The sequence below is a fragment of the Naumovozyma castellii genome, chromosome 8, assembly GCF_000237345.1.
Source record: "Naumovozyma castellii chromosome 8, complete genome".
Lineage (NCBI taxonomy): Eukaryota > Fungi > Ascomycota > Saccharomycetes > Saccharomycetales > Saccharomycetaceae > Naumovozyma > Naumovozyma castellii.
The window spans coordinates 296689-313746 of record NC_016498.1 but is presented as its reverse complement, the minus strand read 5'-3'; the positions used below and the strand labels follow the sequence as shown (position 1 = coordinate 313746).

General features: G+C 36.0%; 9 protein-coding genes across 9 annotated transcripts; 3 read left to right on the top strand and 6 right to left on the bottom strand.

Moving 5' to 3' along the window:
* Positions 1-98: 98 nt before the first annotated feature.
* Positions 99-275, top strand: NOP10 (snoRNP complex protein NOP10; the record flags this gene model as incomplete). The annotated part of the gene is made up of 1 exon (XM_003677773.1): positions 99-275. The coding sequence occupies one exon, from the start codon at positions 99-101 to the stop codon at positions 273-275; it is 177 nt and encodes a 58-aa protein (XP_003677821.1).
* An 809-nt stretch (positions 276-1084) lies between these two features.
* On the top strand, positions 1085-3871 carry OSH3 (oxysterol-binding protein related protein OSH3; the record flags this gene model as incomplete). Its single annotated transcript, XM_003677772.1, has 1 exon — positions 1085-3871. One exon carries the CDS (start codon positions 1085-1087, stop codon positions 3869-3871), a length of 2787 nt encoding a protein of 928 aa, XP_003677820.1.
* A 298-nt stretch (positions 3872-4169) lies between these two features.
* Positions 4170-6314, top strand: QNS1 (glutamine-dependent NAD(+) synthetase; the record flags this gene model as incomplete). Its single annotated transcript, XM_003677771.1, has 1 exon — positions 4170-6314. One exon carries the CDS (start codon positions 4170-4172, stop codon positions 6312-6314), a length of 2145 nt encoding a protein of 714 aa, XP_003677819.1.
* A 1539-nt stretch (positions 6315-7853) lies between these two features.
* On the bottom strand, positions 7854-9023 carry NCAS0H01590 (uncharacterized protein; the record flags this gene model as incomplete). Its single annotated transcript, XM_003677770.1, has 1 exon — positions 7854-9023. One exon carries the CDS (start codon positions 9021-9023, stop codon positions 7854-7856), a length of 1170 nt encoding a protein of 389 aa, XP_003677818.1.
* Positions 9024-9373: 350 nt separating this feature from the next.
* RRP45 (exosome non-catalytic core subunit RRP45) lies at positions 9374-10285 on the bottom strand (the record flags this gene model as incomplete). Its single annotated transcript, XM_003677769.1, has 1 exon — positions 9374-10285. One exon carries the CDS (start codon positions 10283-10285, stop codon positions 9374-9376), a length of 912 nt encoding a protein of 303 aa, XP_003677817.1.
* Positions 10286-10975: 690 nt separating this feature from the next.
* RPP1 (RNA-binding RNA processing protein RPP1) lies at positions 10976-11857 on the bottom strand (the record flags this gene model as incomplete). Its single annotated transcript, XM_003677768.1, has 1 exon — positions 10976-11857. One exon carries the CDS (start codon positions 11855-11857, stop codon positions 10976-10978), a length of 882 nt encoding a protein of 293 aa, XP_003677816.1.
* A 206-nt stretch (positions 11858-12063) lies between these two features.
* Positions 12064-12909, bottom strand: NCAS0H01560 (uncharacterized protein; the record flags this gene model as incomplete). The annotated part of the gene is made up of 1 exon (XM_003677767.1): positions 12064-12909. One exon carries the CDS (start codon positions 12907-12909, stop codon positions 12064-12066), a length of 846 nt encoding a protein of 281 aa, XP_003677815.1.
* An 18-nt stretch (positions 12910-12927) lies between these two features.
* NCAS0H01550 (uncharacterized protein) lies at positions 12928-15408 on the bottom strand (the record flags this gene model as incomplete). The annotated part of the gene is made up of 1 exon (XM_003677766.1): positions 12928-15408. One exon carries the CDS (start codon positions 15406-15408, stop codon positions 12928-12930), a length of 2481 nt encoding a protein of 826 aa, XP_003677814.1.
* A 294-nt stretch (positions 15409-15702) lies between these two features.
* On the bottom strand, positions 15703-16827 carry PAN5 (2-dehydropantoate 2-reductase PAN5; the record flags this gene model as incomplete). The annotated part of the gene is made up of 1 exon (XM_003677765.1): positions 15703-16827. One exon carries the CDS (start codon positions 16825-16827, stop codon positions 15703-15705), a length of 1125 nt encoding a protein of 374 aa, XP_003677813.1.
* Between the last annotated feature and the right edge of the window lie 231 nt (positions 16828-17058).

The window sequence follows — 17058 nt, the reverse complement described above, 5'->3', positions numbered from 1 at the left end:
GAAAGAAAAAAATTCGAGATGTGCTTTAACTAGAAGGAATACTTTGGTACCTTTGCATTCGTTGTTAAAATAAACCAGACAACTATTATCACAGCAGCATGCATTTGATGTACACATTAGGCCAAGATGGCAAGAGAATTTACACTTTGAAGAAGGTTACTGAAGATGGTGAAATTACAAAATCTGCTCATCCAGCCAGATTCTCTCCAGATGACAAATATTCTAGACAAAGAGTCACTTTAAAGAAGAGATATGGTTTGCTACCAACTCAATAGATAGGTTGTTCATATCTGTTTACATGTTTTGAAAAATTAAAAGCGCAAGAGATAATAACATATTGAATAAGACGACATTTTTAACATAAGGATGTTGGTTGACAAGAAAAAGAATCAAAACGTTCATGAATGACAACCACTGAGATAAGCTCCTATTCAATATGAACTGTATATTTAGAGGTATTTAAGACATAGTCTATTTCATAATAAAAATTAAAAAAAATTCTTAAATTTTATGGCACCATATTTAGTATACTTGCTTGGACAGCCTCGTCTCCTTTTAGTTGGTTCTGAAGCTGTTATATTTGTTTCGTATATCTTGTCATCATTGTATAATAAACTCCATATCTACTTGACAGCATTATACGAATTTTTCAAAAATCTCGAAGAACATGTGTCGTTCTCAAATTAACTTGAATAGCAAAGTCAGGACGGTGTAACAACTCTATCAGTGGGATATTCAATCCATAGTACCAACGAACCTTACTGGCTAAATAACCTACTCATAGTCGTACTTAACAGTGTAATATTCTCTTGTCTTATACGAAATCCAGCCCTAACATCCCTGCACCGCAGCCAACATTATTAAATTTAGTTAGGGCTTTAGTCCAATAATTGATGGATCACCTTTTTCGTCAAGTGAAATTTCCAGCCTGGATGGATTGACCAACTAATTGAGACTCGAAGAACCAAGCCAAAATCTTTTCAGGACCATTAATTAAGCTGATAACTCGTTATAATATATAGTGAACCCATATTGCATGATATTTTGAGCCGGTATTGCCAACATTGCTGAACAAATAAATCTAATGGAAACGATCGACATTCAAAATAGAGCATTCGTGGTCCGTTGGGTCAAATGCTCCAAAGGTGATACCATCAGCTATCAAGTGAAACCTTTGAAGAAATCCATCGAATTAGGAATTTACAAGAAGCACAAGTCAAATATGGATTCCAAACCCTCCGCGGTTCACATTGCTCAGGACACGAAGGCCTTGTTGGATTATACAAATAAGAGTTTGCAAAATAGAAGACACTCTACTGGCTTCGAAAATGACAATCATAGTAACCATTCGCATTCGTCGCTATCAATTAGCAATATCCAACAACAATCTCAAGAAATACCTCTACGGGACCGACTCACCGCTTCCGGTTTCACTTTGGTTAAATGGGTTGGCCACGTCTCGGGGAATACGATGACACAAGGTGTGCTCGAGGTGAAAGACGACGATTATTATTACGCTTTCATCCTCGATAATACATCTTCGAAAAATGTCAAGAAGAAAACACTTTTCAAAGCAGGTGTTATCGATGATGATTCACAATCCATGGTAAGTGGGAAATCTACACCTTCCCCTGTGGGTACGCCAAGAAATTCTCATGGTTACTCATATCAGAGAGATTCTGTGTTGCGAGTAGATCATGGGAGATATCTTCAAGGTTATTTGTCCAAGAAGAGAAGGAAAAAATTACAAGGGTTTAAGAAAAGATTCTTTACTTTGGATTTTAGGTATGGAACCTTGTCCTATTATTTAAACGACCATAATCAAACATGTCGTGGTGAATTAGTCATTAGTCTGTCCACTGTAAGTGCTAATAAGAAGGACAGATTAATTATAATAGATTCTGGAATGGAAGTGTGGGTATTAAAGGCAAATGATACTCGTACATGGCAAAATTGGATTGATGCCCTGCAATCATGCTTTGAGAGCCAGAAAATGGAACAACAACCCTTATGTGTCATTGAGACCACTGAAAATGAAGATACCGCTGTTGATGACGACCAAGATATGGATCAAAGAACGGAAACAATTAATACCAGTGTAAGATCGACATTAATGGAACAATTACAACAAGAGGCATATGTACCATTATCTGATGAAACCTATGCCACATTTACTACAAATTTGAAACTAATACAACAAAAACTGGAAAGGTGTAAGAATGATTCTCTATCGTATTCTCCAACAAAATCTGATAGGACTAAGCTCGTTAGATCTTCATCTTCATCTTCCTCACTGCATGGTGGTACAAGAATGAAAGGGTTGGAAAGTTATAATCCTGCAATGGACTCTAGTGAATCATTGGTGGCTCCTATTGATATTAATCCTGAATTGCCTCCTGAACATGAACTATATCAAAGATTATCAGAATTGGAAAATTTCGTGGGGCAATTTATAACTCAAAGTGAAATGTTGTTGAGAGATTTTAATCATGTAAAGAAGCATGCCAAGGAAATAAGTAGAGTGTCTATGACATCAGCATTTAGCGATAACGAAGAATATTTTGATGCAGTGGATCAAATAAGTCATGGCGTTATAATATTAGATGACGAAGAAGCAGATGAAGTTGAAGCAACTAGAATCATGACGAAACTTTCACGGTCCGTAACCACACCCAAATCAACATCAATTGATACCACCGGTACCCTTACAATAGAAGCCACGAACGACTTATACCCGTTACCCGTTACACAAGCCATTAAACGTCGTAATGATGTTGCCAAATCCATGTCTACGCCGCCAAGTCTATTATCTTTTTTGAGGAAAAATGTCGGGAAAGATCTTTCATCAATTGCATTACCAGTGACATCAAATGAACCAATTACAATCTTACAAATGTTTTCAGAGACATTCCAATATGCATCGTTACTACCAAATGGATCCACAAGTGACTCCCAGTTGCCTGCATTAAGTTCAGTAACCTTATTTGCAATCTCCTTCCTATCTATACAAAGGGACAAGACGAGATCATTAAGGAAACCATTCAACCCATTACTGGGGGAAACGTTCGAACTTGTCCATGATAAGATGGGATTCCGCCTCATTGCAGAAAAAGTATCACATAAGCCTCAAATATTCGCATTCCATGCAGATCATGAAGATTGGGAATTTGATTACATTGTTCAACCATCACAAAAATTCTGGGGTAAATCTGTTGAATTCAATAATGAAGGTTCACTGAAACTGAAATTGAAAAAATCTGGAGAAGTTTTCCATTGGGAGCAGCCTACTACTCTGTTGAAGGGTTTAATTGCTGGGGAAAGGTATGTTGAACCAATTAATGATTTTGAAGTCATTTCATCATTAGGAAGTAAAGCCAAAATCGAGTTTCAAAGAACAGGTATGTTTGGAGGTAGATCCGAGGAAGTTGTGGCTTCTGTTCAAGATAAACATAAAAAAACAATTCAAACTATTGTTGGTAAGTGGACAGATGTCTTGAAGGATAGCAAGACCAAGAAAACTCTATGGGAAGTAAGCGATTTATTGAAAGATTCGAAGAACAAATATGGGTTTACTAAATTTACAGCCAATTTGAACGAAATTACAGATATCGAACGCGGCCATTTACCTCCAACTGATTCCAGATTAAGGCCTGATGTGAAAGCATATGAAAACGGTAAAATTGATAAAGCCGAAGTCCTTAAGTTGGAGTTGGAACAAAAACAACGTGAAAGACGTACAAAGGGTGAGGATGCCATTCCAAGATATTTTGAAAAGGTGTCTGGTGGTAAATGGAAATATAAGAGGGGTCCCAACAGCTATTGGGAAAGGAGGAGGCGCCAAGATTGGTCTGATGTTCAACCTCTTTGGTAATTAATGACTGCATTATAGGAAATATTCCTTAAATTTACTTCTGTATTATATAGATTCGGTGGTGAATTCAATAACAATATGTGATGTATTTGAATAATGTTCTGAGTAGAATTTAAATAAGATGACTTATGTTATTTTGAGATAGTATCATCTAACGTATGTCTGGGTGTACACATCTTCGAAAGTTAACATATGCGAACTTTCAAGATTAGACAGATACTGTAGAAAGAAAAGAAAGTCTCTTGATACAATTCTTTTAGTTGGACTTGACTTCCTGGAGAACTATCACACCTACAAGATGTCACATTTAATTACGTTAGCCACTTGTAATTTAAATCAATGGGCTTTGGATTTTGAAGGGAACAGAGATCGTATCTTGGAATCTATCAAGATTGCCAAAGAGAGAGGTGCTAAACTACGTGTTGGTCCTGAATTGGAGATTACTGGTTATGGTTGTTTGGATCATTTTATGGAAAATGATGTTTGCTTACATTCCTGGGAAATGTATGCTCAAATCATTAAGAAAGAAGAAACGCATGGACTTATCTTAGATATTGGGATGCCCGTATTACATCAAAATGTTCGTTATAATTGTCGTTTACTATCTCTAAATGGTGAAATATTATTTATTAGACCAAAAATATGGTTAGCGAACGATGGTAATTATAGAGAAATGAGATTCTTCACTCCATGGATGAAACCAGGTGTTGTTGAAGAATTCACCTTGCCTCCAGAAATTCAAAAAGTTACAGGTCAAAAGACTGTTCTATTCGGTGATGCCGTCATTAATACTCTAGATACATGTATTGGAGCTGAAACTTGTGAAGAAATCTTTACTCCACAGTCACCTCATATTGCAATGTCATTAGATGGTGTCGAAATTATTACTAATTCATCAGGGTCTCATCATGAACTACGTAAACTTAACAAAAGAATGGATCTGATCCTTAATGCAACTGGTCGTTGTGGTGGTGTTTACCTCTATGCAAACCAACGTGGGTGTGATGGTGATAGATTATACTATGATGGATGTGCTTTAATTGCCGTTAATGGGAAAGTCGTGGCACAAGGTTCCCAGTTTTCATTAAAAGATGTCGAGGTCGTTACAGCAACCGTTGACTTGGAAGCAGTCAGAACTTATCGTGCTTCAGTCATGTCTCGTGGGCTACAAGCATCGCTGCGTGAAATTAAATATCAAAGAATAGACGTTCCAATAGAATTGGCACCAAAGAATTCGAGGTTCGATCCAACAATTGTTCCATCAAAGGCGAGAGATGTTTCCTATCATAAGCCTGAAGAAGAAATTGCAATGGGTCCTGCTTGTTGGATGTGGGATTATCTCAGACGTTGTAATGGTACGGGGTATTTCCTACCTTTGTCAGGTGGTATCGATTCATGTGCCACCGCCATGATCGTTCATTCAATGTGTAGAATGGTAGTGAAGGAAGCAAGTGAAGGAAATAAACAGGTCATTGAGGATGCAAGAAAGATTACTCGTAGTGGCGAAGATTGGATCCCTACTGATCCAAAGGATTTAGCCTCAAAAATATTCCATACTTGTTACATGGGCACGGAAAATTCTTCAAAAGAAACAAGAGATAGAAGTAAGGAGTTATCAAGATGTATTGGTTCTTATCATGTCGATTTTAATATGGATAATTTAGTGTCAAGTGTCGTATCCTTATTTGAAGTTGCCACAGGTAAGAAACCTGTTTTCAAGATATTTGGTGGTTCTCAGATTGAAAATTTAGCTCTTCAAAACATTCAGGCACGTCTTAGAATGGTTTTAGCATATTTATTTGCCCAATTATTGCCATGGGTCCGTGGAATTAAGAATTCAGGAGGTTTATTAGTTTTGGGAAGTGCAAATGTCGATGAATGTTTAAGAGGTTACCTAACTAAATACGATTGTTCTTCTGCTGATATCAATCCAATTGGGGGTATTTCGAAAACAGATTTAAAGAAGTTCATTGCTTATGCCTCCAAAGAATATGAACTTCCCATATTAGACGAGTTCTTGAATGCCACTCCTACTGCGGAACTTGAACCAATAACAAAGGACTATGTTCAATCTGACGAAATTGATATGGGTATGACTTATGATGAATTAAGTGTCTTTGGTTATTTAAGAAAAGTGGAAAAGTGTGGACCATACTCAATGTTCTTGAAATTACTTCATGAATGGACACCTAAGTTGACACCAGCTCAAGTTGCCGAAAAGGTCAAAAGGTTCTTTTTCTTCTACGCCATTAATAGACATAAGCAAACTGTATTAACTCCAAGTTACCATGCCGAACAGTACTCCCCCGATGATAATAGATTTGACCTAAGACCGTTTTTGATAAACCCAAGATTTACTTGGGCTAGTAAAAAAATAGATGAAGTTGTCAAGCAATACGATGCTCATAAAACGGAAGAATTAGATATTATGTCCATCGATTAATCTAATGAAATATATTTTTTTCTCGAGAATTTAATGTTTGATGATATTGATTCATATTTAGATATATAGACTATCTAAGCATATTTACTACTTCTCTGAATGTGACGAACCCCAGTTTGTCTTTATAACAGCATTTTTAGAATCATTTCTCTTCCAGAACTCTAGTAGAGTGATTGCAGCCTTTTTAGCACTATCTTCTTGAATAAAATGACCGGAATCCTGAAAGACAACCAATTGATATTTGCCTTGCATTTGTCCAATTATTAATTCTTTATCTAATTTATCATCACCAGCTAATATCAATAACTTGCTAGTCGGTAATGCTACAAAGCTTTGAGATAGTTTTACAAACCATGTGTCCCAATATGGAGCAAAATCATTTAAATTTGTTATGCGTACTACTTTGCCTAGTTTAGTTTTATGGAACAATGCTGGCACAGCAATTTCAGCACTAGATTTATTTTTCGATAACTCATGATTTATATGCCAATCTAGCGCTTCTTTATAAGAGCCAAACACATTTGGAGTAACGGTCAAAAAATGTTGGATTTTCTGAAGAGCAAGAATTGCAGCTTCTTCGACAATATCAAACATTGCAACTCCTAAAATTTGTTTTTGGATATTTTTAGATAGTTCTGGGTAGGTAAACGTGCAAATACTGCCCCCTAGCGAATGCCCCACAAAGATTAGTGAAAGTTTGGTTGTTTCTGTCAACGCTAGCAAGTGGTTTTCGTAAAATGAATTTATTAATTGTTTGAAATCTTCCACGAAAGTAGCTCTATCGTATTTAACTTCCTTGGAAGAATCAATTGGTCTTGTTTTCCCATGACCTCTAGCATCAAAGGAGAAGCACCCACAATTTCCCTTATTTCTTTCATATATAATCTTTGAAAGATTGGCAAACGAGAGTCCCGATGAACCTGCACCATGATGAAAGATAAATATTGGGACTGTCGAGGAACTAGTATTTTTCGGAAGACTATAGTATGTATTAAACTCAAAATTCCTTTCATCCAACTTAACGAACTCTTTATATTGGAAGTAATCCTCCCAACCAGGAAAATCATCTCTCTCATTATCAATTGGTACATTGTTTGATACTTTTTTTTGAGTTTTGGTTCTAATTCTATTAGTGAATGAAGGTAAGTCACCAAGGGTATCCTCTTGAGTCTCAGAGTTCAGCGGCAAGTTTCTTTGTTCTTCATTGAATTTGTCCATATGTTTAAGAATCATCTTTCTGCGTAGATCACCAGTCATCTTACTTTCGATACAGGTTTAACGCACTTCTTTTCAACGACTGTTCTTTGTCAGTCACGTTTATTAATATATAGCAATTATTTTTAAGGTGCTTTATATAAGTTATTGAAATGTCTTTACGCGGAATAAAAATAAATAAGGATCTGAGCAGATAACTAACTATTCTTTTACTAATGAAGTTTACTGAAGGATTTTAAACGAAAAATCCTATTATTGACATGGTGAATCCTGATTTCCAATTATGGTTTAAATGCAATTATTGAGTTAGATTGTTTGCACTTATTACTCCGATGGTGCTGGATGTATTAGTTGTCGAGAACTAGTTGTGGGTTTCCTATATAAGTCCAACTTTGCCGGTTTCTTTTTATGTTTAAACTTTTTCATAAATTTCTTAGATTTAGTGGCTAACATCTCCAAAAAGGTTTCTTCGGTATGCTTCTTTGGGAGGTTGGCTCTCAAGGACTGGTGGCTTGGAGTTTCATTCATTTTTTTATTCAATGATCTATTAGTTGTTGCTCTTAGATCTTTGTCCTTTGAAATTAGAGGTGTGGTTGCTGAACTACTTGTAATTGGAGCCTTGTCGGTATCATTAGTGGTTGGGGTGGTTACGGGAGAATATTGTTCTAAACGCTCCATTAATTTATTCAACTCCTTGATTTTCTCGTTGATTTCACTCAAGTATGGTTCTGGGCTACTGATTGGAGGTTCAGTTTCTGAACATTCTTTCTGTCTATCTTTTGAATGTACACTTAAGAACGGATTTTCTTCTTCTGGCATTGAGAACTCATTTAATATTTCCTCTTTTTGCATTTCTGTTAGTTCATAGTCAAAAAATTGACCGATTAATCTGGATATATTTTGCTCTCTTGACTTCCTCGCCTGTCTTTTAATGTTTGAAGCTATATTTCTTCTAATGTATCTAGGGGGTATATCAGAGTTATTTGGTATTGATGCATTATTTCGAAACAGTTCCTTCAGATCATTTAAATGGATTGTATGATCATTGGCTAGCTTTTTTTTGGCCAAAGCTCTTGCAATAAAGAATTCTTTAACTTCTTTTGGTAAGTTGTCCCATAGAATATTCTCTTGTCCAATATAATCATCATTGGAGAGAAAAGATAGAAATTCATTGAATGGGTCGATATTAGAATTTTTATATGTTTGAGTGGAACCATTACTATAACAACTTGTTTGCGATAAAGTCCTATGGAGATTATTTATTGAGGTTCTCTTCTTCACATTATTAATTGCATTGTATGATATAGATCTCTTTAAGAATTGACTCATTCTTTTTTCATTTATTTCTTGACACTCTTCGCAGTGTAATTTCTCATGAAGTTCACATGGCTCAGCTTCTTCTTTGATAGAAATATCTGTAGTACTCAAATGTCTAATTGAAGCATTGATAGGGGTATCCAAATGTTGTTGTTGATTGCTCAGTTTATTGGGCATTTTTGTATAACTTTATATTCAAAATTATTCTGTAGCGTGACTGTATCTTTCAAGAACTATTAACAAGAAATTCTTCTTTAGGCAGGCAAATATTTCTCTATAGCTGAACAGTACACATTTTATTCCAATTTTGCAATCTCATTTATATGTCATTTCCAGTGAATCCAGTCTGCAACAAATCGATGAGTTTCGTTTCAGACGCGTCACAGAAAGTTTGGTGTCATCATTGTTTCACAACTGAAAATATTGAAAAACAATTGGATACTGAATGATTATGCTACATTATGCGAATCTTTGGTCTACGTATCTTCTATATATACATACATATGCTCCAAATACTTAATGGTATCTTAACGTGCATTCTCTGAACTTAATAATTCTGAGTACTTATTTCTCGATTTGTAGTCTTCTTTGACTGCTTGCACAATCTGATCAGTTACTTTTTCTGTTATAGAATATGCCTTATGACAACAACTCATCAACGATAATGCATCCATTGGAAGTCCACCAGCTTTGGAAACTTGCACAACTTCTCTGTTTTTATTTAATGTTACTGTAAGAACCCCATCCCTTAGAAGTTCCTCCTTCAATGTGGCATCTATCACTGTAATTTCTTCATTGGATTCACCTTTAATATTTTCTTCTGTCTCCTTTGGATTGAAAAAGGAAAACGTAACACAGATTGGGATGTGTAAAATACCTAATGGAGTCGGTTCTCTTTCCTCGATTGGATGTATTATAACTTGTTCTCCATGAACTGTAATATCAGGTTTCTTGAAATGTATTAGCCCAGCCATAACAGCAATACAAGAGGCATCAATGAAACCACCATCACAATTTAAGAAATGTACATCTGCTCTAACGGCCCAACATTTACTACCAGCCACAATACAAAGTCCCTCGATATCAAGAGCACCAGATCGTCTTACTGCCTTCTCAATGATTCTTGCACATAAAATTTCATCTTCGTCTGTATTGTTCCCATTTTCAAATTGTGGTCCTGCCATGGGAGAATTCTCAGTGGATATTAGGAAAAGCCCTTCAAACGGCCTATCTTCATATGGCTGTGATATCTGGCAACTAATTCTGCAATGTACTCTTGTATCCCCCATTTTCACCGTGACATCACCATATTCGTTACCGAAAGTTACTTCAACATCACGAAATTGATCGAATAAACGTCCATCCAATCTATAATTTTGTCTTAGAGCCTCAAGCAAAAACTTGGATTCTGAATTGGAAATCTCAATATCCTTAGCCATTCTAAAAAAACTTAATGCAAATGCGATGGCACTTTTCTGTGTGTTTCTGTTTAACAGATGAGTAAATGAACTGTTTTCTCAGTAAAAGAATTTATTCGCATGGCTCTCAAAAATTTTAAAATGCGGACGTGGAAGACGATTTTCTTTGAATAACCGTCATAGTTGGTTTATTCGTTAGATAGTACAGTCACTATATGAAATTGTGATAATTGGATTGATGGCTAGATTGGCAAAATTTAATTACTATTAGTTTTTTTGCTCTCTGCCTCTCAATTCTGAACTCCTACTTGCTCTTGGACCATTTTGATATCGTCCGCCGAATTTTAGGTTTGAGAACATTGAAAAAAGAACAATGCAGTTCATTGTGAAGTCGGTTGTTGATTAACTCTAAAAATTCTTCCATAATTGTTGTAGCAGTGCCTTCTACTAGCATGTACCAACTTGTATTTCCAGAAAACTTCTCAAAACGTAAACTTCGACAATGAAAAAAATGTCGAACTATATCACATTGACGTTAAAGTTTCTATCCCTGTGTAGTGTTGTTATGATTATGAATCACGGTAACTTTCCCAAAATTCAAAGGTTGCTCAAACATTTGATTTTGTATTTTATATTTTGTTTTAACAAATTTTGTATTTTTTATTAAAAGGTTACTGTTAGCGTTGAAATATTTAATATATTATTGCATAATTATACTCTAGGTTTCTTGTTTGATTTATCGTCTAGGGACGCAACATCGTCAGGAAGATTACGTTTAACTATTTTAATGATCTTCGTTGAATTAATTCCGTTCAGATCATCAACAACATTTGTGTCGCCTCCTCCTACGACGATAGTTTGTTTGTAGCTTTTATTCCTGAGTCGACCATTGAGCAAAACCAATGCAGCCAATTGGCCCATAGCTCTTGAACATTTGTCACTAGGAAGTCCCAATGTCTTGATAAGTGACGAAACACCTATAATATTTCTACATTCCAGTGCATTTTGCGCTCCACTACTAATAATTATTCCTCTTGATCTTGAACTTCTGATGACACTTCTGACATTCTGAATAAATCTCCTTCTCGCTTGAATATCTCTTAACCCATATCCATAAACTATTTCGACTTTTACACCACGATTCACACAGTTGCAAATACTTTTATGCTTCAAAAATGTGGGGAATTGTTGTCCATAGTTAAAAGTCAATATATCAATTTCTAAACTCGTTGTAGCCAAAGTAAGTCCACGTTCACTTATTGGTAAGGCAGCAACTATGTCATATGCCTGTGAGATTTTAGATAATGATTGTCCCTTGGACGGATCATCTATAATTAACGTTACTCTTGAATATATTTTCATTCCTGTTTCTTTCATAAATTCACCAAAATTCTCCTGTATTTGCATCTTATTCATCTCATTAATATTATTAGGAAACTTTTCACTGTGACTCACCGTAAAATTCAATGCAACATGCGTATAACCAAGTGTAAATAATGTACCTAATGTGGCCCTAACACGAGATATATCCTTCTCATCAACAGATTCCACAAAGGACTTTTGAGGCCATTCTACATTCAAGTCAAGTAACATATATCCCTATTTTCTTGAATTGGAGAGTACTCTGAAGACTGTTGATCTGTTATTGTTAGCATCTTGAAGACAGGCTAATCTTCTCATCTCTCTACATATATGTCAAATTTTTCACAATGAGCGAGCGGGTAATAGAATACATACCATGTCTAACAAGCTACTGATAGACAGGCAATTACAATTTAAATATTTATAAGCTGAATATTTTATCCGGATCTCAATCCTTTTCCTACTGCTAGTAATTCATTCAACTTACTATCGATATTAAATTCGTCTATTCCATCCATTTCTAGGGAAGGTACTTGTTTCCAATCGGGGAACCCCCACTCGACATCTTTTTCCTCTGACCTCTTTCGTGTTGCTAGTAACAGAGGCTTCACTTCCTTCGTATGCTGATATAGCCATGCGACCGATTTCTTGATATAAATTCTAAAGCACTCCAACTCCTTAACAGCATGCAACATGGTGAAATTTGGTATTCTTCTCTCTTTCCTTGAATAATTTCTCCAGAACACAACTAGTTCGTATAATAACCGGTGAAACTTAACATTAGCATCGCTATCCTCCACCTCTAACCCTTTATCGATAAGACTTTCCTCCCAGAGAAATTCCATAAAGAAAAATTCGAAGGTATGAAGATAATGTTTCGACATGGGTGGTTTGCCTAATATTTTTGCCGCAAACTGGGATTCTACTCTGATAAGATCATCAATCTCTAAGGGACCTAAATTAGTATCGCTGTGGTTAGATGACGCACTAGTTTTTCCGAGCCATTCGTAATGGGCCCTTATGAACTCTCCTGTCGATACTACTAACCCACTTTTCTTATTAACATAATTTTTCCCATCAAACTTATACAGGTATCTTTCCGGAGGACCTAAACTTTCCGGCTCCTCCATCTTTAAGGGACGTTCTTTTTTTGGAGTTTCACCTTTTATTAACCCCTCAGAAGATATCTGTTTATCATTTGAGGGATCATGTCGTAAAGATGGACCTTTGTTCACTTTTTTGCTATTTTCATTCTTATTCTCACCTAGTTTAGAAGTACTCATAGGCAATTCAGGTACCTTCTAAGTACGTCCATCGATTTCGTGCTCTACTTCAGCAATATCCAAATCTTTGAGAGCCGTGCTTACGGTATTTTCTTCAGCATCCTTTATTTCGTCGGTATTCGTCTGATAATCTAAAGGAGCAGCATCAAACTTGCTTCTTGCTCTTATCGATTTCTTTTCTGGAACTGTAGGTCTACGTGACTGGCTCAATGGAATATTCTCGTCTTCTAAAAAATCATTAAAGTTAGAATTGGTTATAACAGTTTTTCCATCACCATCATTAATAATATCGAGTGAAGAGTTTTTCTCGGCAACAGTATTATTGGAAGCCTTTTCTTGAAGTGATTTGTTCTCTTGAAAGTAGAAATACTTCTCTGGACCGCTCCTATATCGAATCGGAATCACAGTAAATTCGATTGCGTCTCTTCTAGCCTTTCTTCTCACCGACTTACTCAAGAGCTTGAAGCCTTCATCTGTGCGAACAAACTTTTTTACCTCAAGATGGCTCTGAGCAAATAATTCTTTAGAGGAGCATGGAACAAGATCGGTATTTGGATATTGCAACCTTATACTTGATAGGCTCAATAACTTGTAGTTGCTAAGTTTCATTTTTTCATAAGTTCTCAATCTGTGAGCAATATTGCCATAGTCTCTTATAAAGCATTTCCCAGCTACCTTTTCCAATAAATATCCGTCAATAACAGACCATCTTTGCGAAACAAAGCCAATAGACTTCGTAGTTCTCTTGCTGTCTCTTTCTTTAGACGGTTTACCTATATCTGAGCCAACAACTGCAGTTTTAGGAGCCTGTGATGATTTCAGTCCATCAAATCCTTGTGTACCATTCAAATTCTTGACATTAATTGGGGTTTGCACTATGTGATTTACTTCTTCATTTTCTTTTCTTGGTTTAGTAAAACGGATACTTCCTGCCGAGATGGCCTCATCAGATGAGGCTGTTTCTGTTTGCATTTTTGTAGGTTGAGGATATTTGATATCCGCTTTCTCGATCAGATGACCATCAGTATCTTTAGATTTTTTAGTTAAAGTGAGAGAAGTAGTTCTACGACTAGAAGGGGTAACTTGATCTTTGTAATTCAGTGAGGAAAACACAGCACTGTTTTCATTTTCAATTGTAGGAACCTTGTTTTTCTTAGGACTAGTTATCTTTCTAACCTTATGAGGTGTTTTAACTGCTTTATGTTCCAACAGATTTGAAAAATCATAGTCGCTACTGACTTTCTTTGGAATGTTACCGGCGAAGAAATCGTTGAATGCGGCATCAGTGGCTAAATGAAATTTGCTTAACTGTGTTCCGTTCTCTGATTTTCCTGTTGAACTACTATTTGTTGGTGTCCCTAGCATAGATGCGCCAGGAATCTCTTCTTCCGAGTTACCTGATAAATCAGACTCGCTAACATGGTTAAGTGAAGATGTGAGCTTCCCTTTCAAAGATTTATCATTATTTTTAGATTTTGAAGGTAATGATTTCTTTGAAATTTTTCTTGGTCCATTTTTAATGGATGGGGTCGACTCCGGGTCTGTCCTTGGTACAATCCGTGTAATTTCGCTATTATCATTTGATGGAACTACTTCATTGCTGTCTTCATCTTTTAGTGAAATGTTAATAATTTCCATTTCATCTTGGCAATTTGCTCTATTGGCTTCATGTTGATAAACCTGCTGTTGTTCATTATATGGTTCTTCCTCGCTTGATGATTGAGATATTATTGGAATGCCAACTGTATTCGTTTTTCCAGCAATCAAGCCTTTATTTTCTATGGCAGACCTATTATCTAAATTCTGTAGAACTTTATTCTCTACTATTCGAACTGGTTCCAATTCCATGTTTTCGGTCATGCCCTCGGATGATACTGATACAGAACCCTTTTTATGGATTAATCGTGGAACGTTCTCTGTAGATGAAGGATTTTGATCTTCAGAGATATGACTTTTGATTGACTGATTTGAGTCATTCGCATAACTATGTTGCCCATCATCGGATCTATAACTTGATGCAAGGTCTATATCTGAAGAATTCAAAGATGATTCATTGTGTAATACCGTCTGTTTTTCTGTATTGTATACGTACTTATTAGAATTCACATTTTCATCTTTAGGCGATGAAAGATCGAGGTATATTTTTTCAAGTCTCTTTATTGCTCGCATGTCTATCTTAGTCTGGTTTTTCTTGAATTCCTCCATTTCCCTTTCTAAGGTAGAATAGTTGTTTAGTATAATCTCTAAAATGGTGAATAAATCTTGAATGGACTTCAGCAGCGATGAGTCTTTCGAAACTAGTGTTGTCTCTAATTCGTCGAACCTTCGACTTAATACATCTACTCTTTCATTCATGAGACCAAATTGGGTCCTAATTGGAAATTCTTCATCAGAAAGAGGCATATTCGGTAGATGAGGACCATCTTGTATAAAATTAATGGGGGCCTCCATAGTGGATGTTGTTTTGGGTCCACGAATATCAGTATTGCTATTTCTCATAAAGATAAATGGATAAATCCGCCCAACAGCATATAACCACTGAGATTGGATAGTATTTTGATAGTAACGTTATAATATGGGAAAGGTTTCCTAAATGGCGATGCCTTCAATATATGTAACAAAATACGATCTGAACATAGCTGATTTTGTTAATGATTCGTACGCGTCAACGCTATATTGGAAAATCTTGAAAAAAAAAACTAGAACATTAAGCTAAGGGTCTATTCTAACTTAATCAAAGTTGCAAATATGACTATATATTTCTATCTATTTTATTAATATGGCAGACAGTGTTCAACTTCTCCAGTCTCCTTGAGTTGCTCTGGTTCTGTTTAATCCGAGTCTTAATTGGACGAGCTCCACAATGGTCTTGTTAACATTGGCACTTAAATTGAGCCTCTTGGCTAATGTTACGACGTACCCATTAATGTAAGCCACTTCAGTTTCTCTCAGATATAAAGTATCCTGTCTCATTGACGTACTATTTCTGGCATTGAGGTCACAACCGATACGGATGACCTCTTTTGTCATGTTCTCAGTAGTCAAAATGGAATCGTCCAATTTAGGATATTCGGACATACCATGGTATTTTACCTTATATTCAAATAGAGGTTTGTATGCGACCTTTAGAATATCCAAACACTCAGCTATAATTGATTGGAAAACTGGACCACAATGATCTTTCATTTCACCATTAACACAATCAACAATGGCTGTCACGGGATTCATGCAGCAATTAACCAAAAATTTAAATAATTGACCTAATAACATTTCTTGATATGTTGTATGTTTCATACCAAATTCCTTGGCGAAACGTTGTCCCATCAACAATTGAACTAAGGCGTTTTCAGAGGAATCCTTTTCGACTAAACTTGACTTTTGAATCAATTCATTTTCATTCCACGGCAATCTAGCAATCTGCATACCAACCCAACCAGCATGGACGTAGGTAAATCCTGATTCTTGATAAACTCCATGAGATATAACACCTTGGAATAAATTAGGTCTTTTGGCAGCATCTGGGAAAATTTCCTCCTTCAAGACTTCCAACACCCCCAGACCATTTTGAATTAAGATTAAATTGGTGTTTGGTGTAATATAAGGTAAGTAAGGAGTAATTGCCTCCTTAGTTTGATAAGTTTTTGTAGTTATGACTAAATTTTCAATGGGTTCACCACCAAAAGTTTCTGGACATTCAGCCTTCTCGACTGTACATTCAATTAAAGGCTTCTCCTCTAGGTAGATCTTTCTTAGGCCAATTTTGGAGTGAGCTGTCTTTTGGAATGTTTCAAGTTTTTCTTGAGATCTGAATAATGGGACAACCAGAGCATTGGTGAATCTGATTAAATCAACAGCTAGGACGGTCCCCATGGACCCTAGTCCTAGAATGTGTACAATAGGTCTACTGGCTAACGTCATATTATTTTCGATTGGGGTATATAATCTTGAATGTATGATCTTGTTGGTAGATAATCTTGGCGGAAAATCTCAATGGTGAAAGTATTGTTCGAGGTTTATATTGTTTTTTTCGAAGTGATATACCGGAAAAAGCCGGTGCCGGCACAAATGATAGTCATGATTCAAACATTGAAGACAGAGGCTATCACGATGGGAGCTAATGTGATTCCGCAACTAGTTACGATATAAATG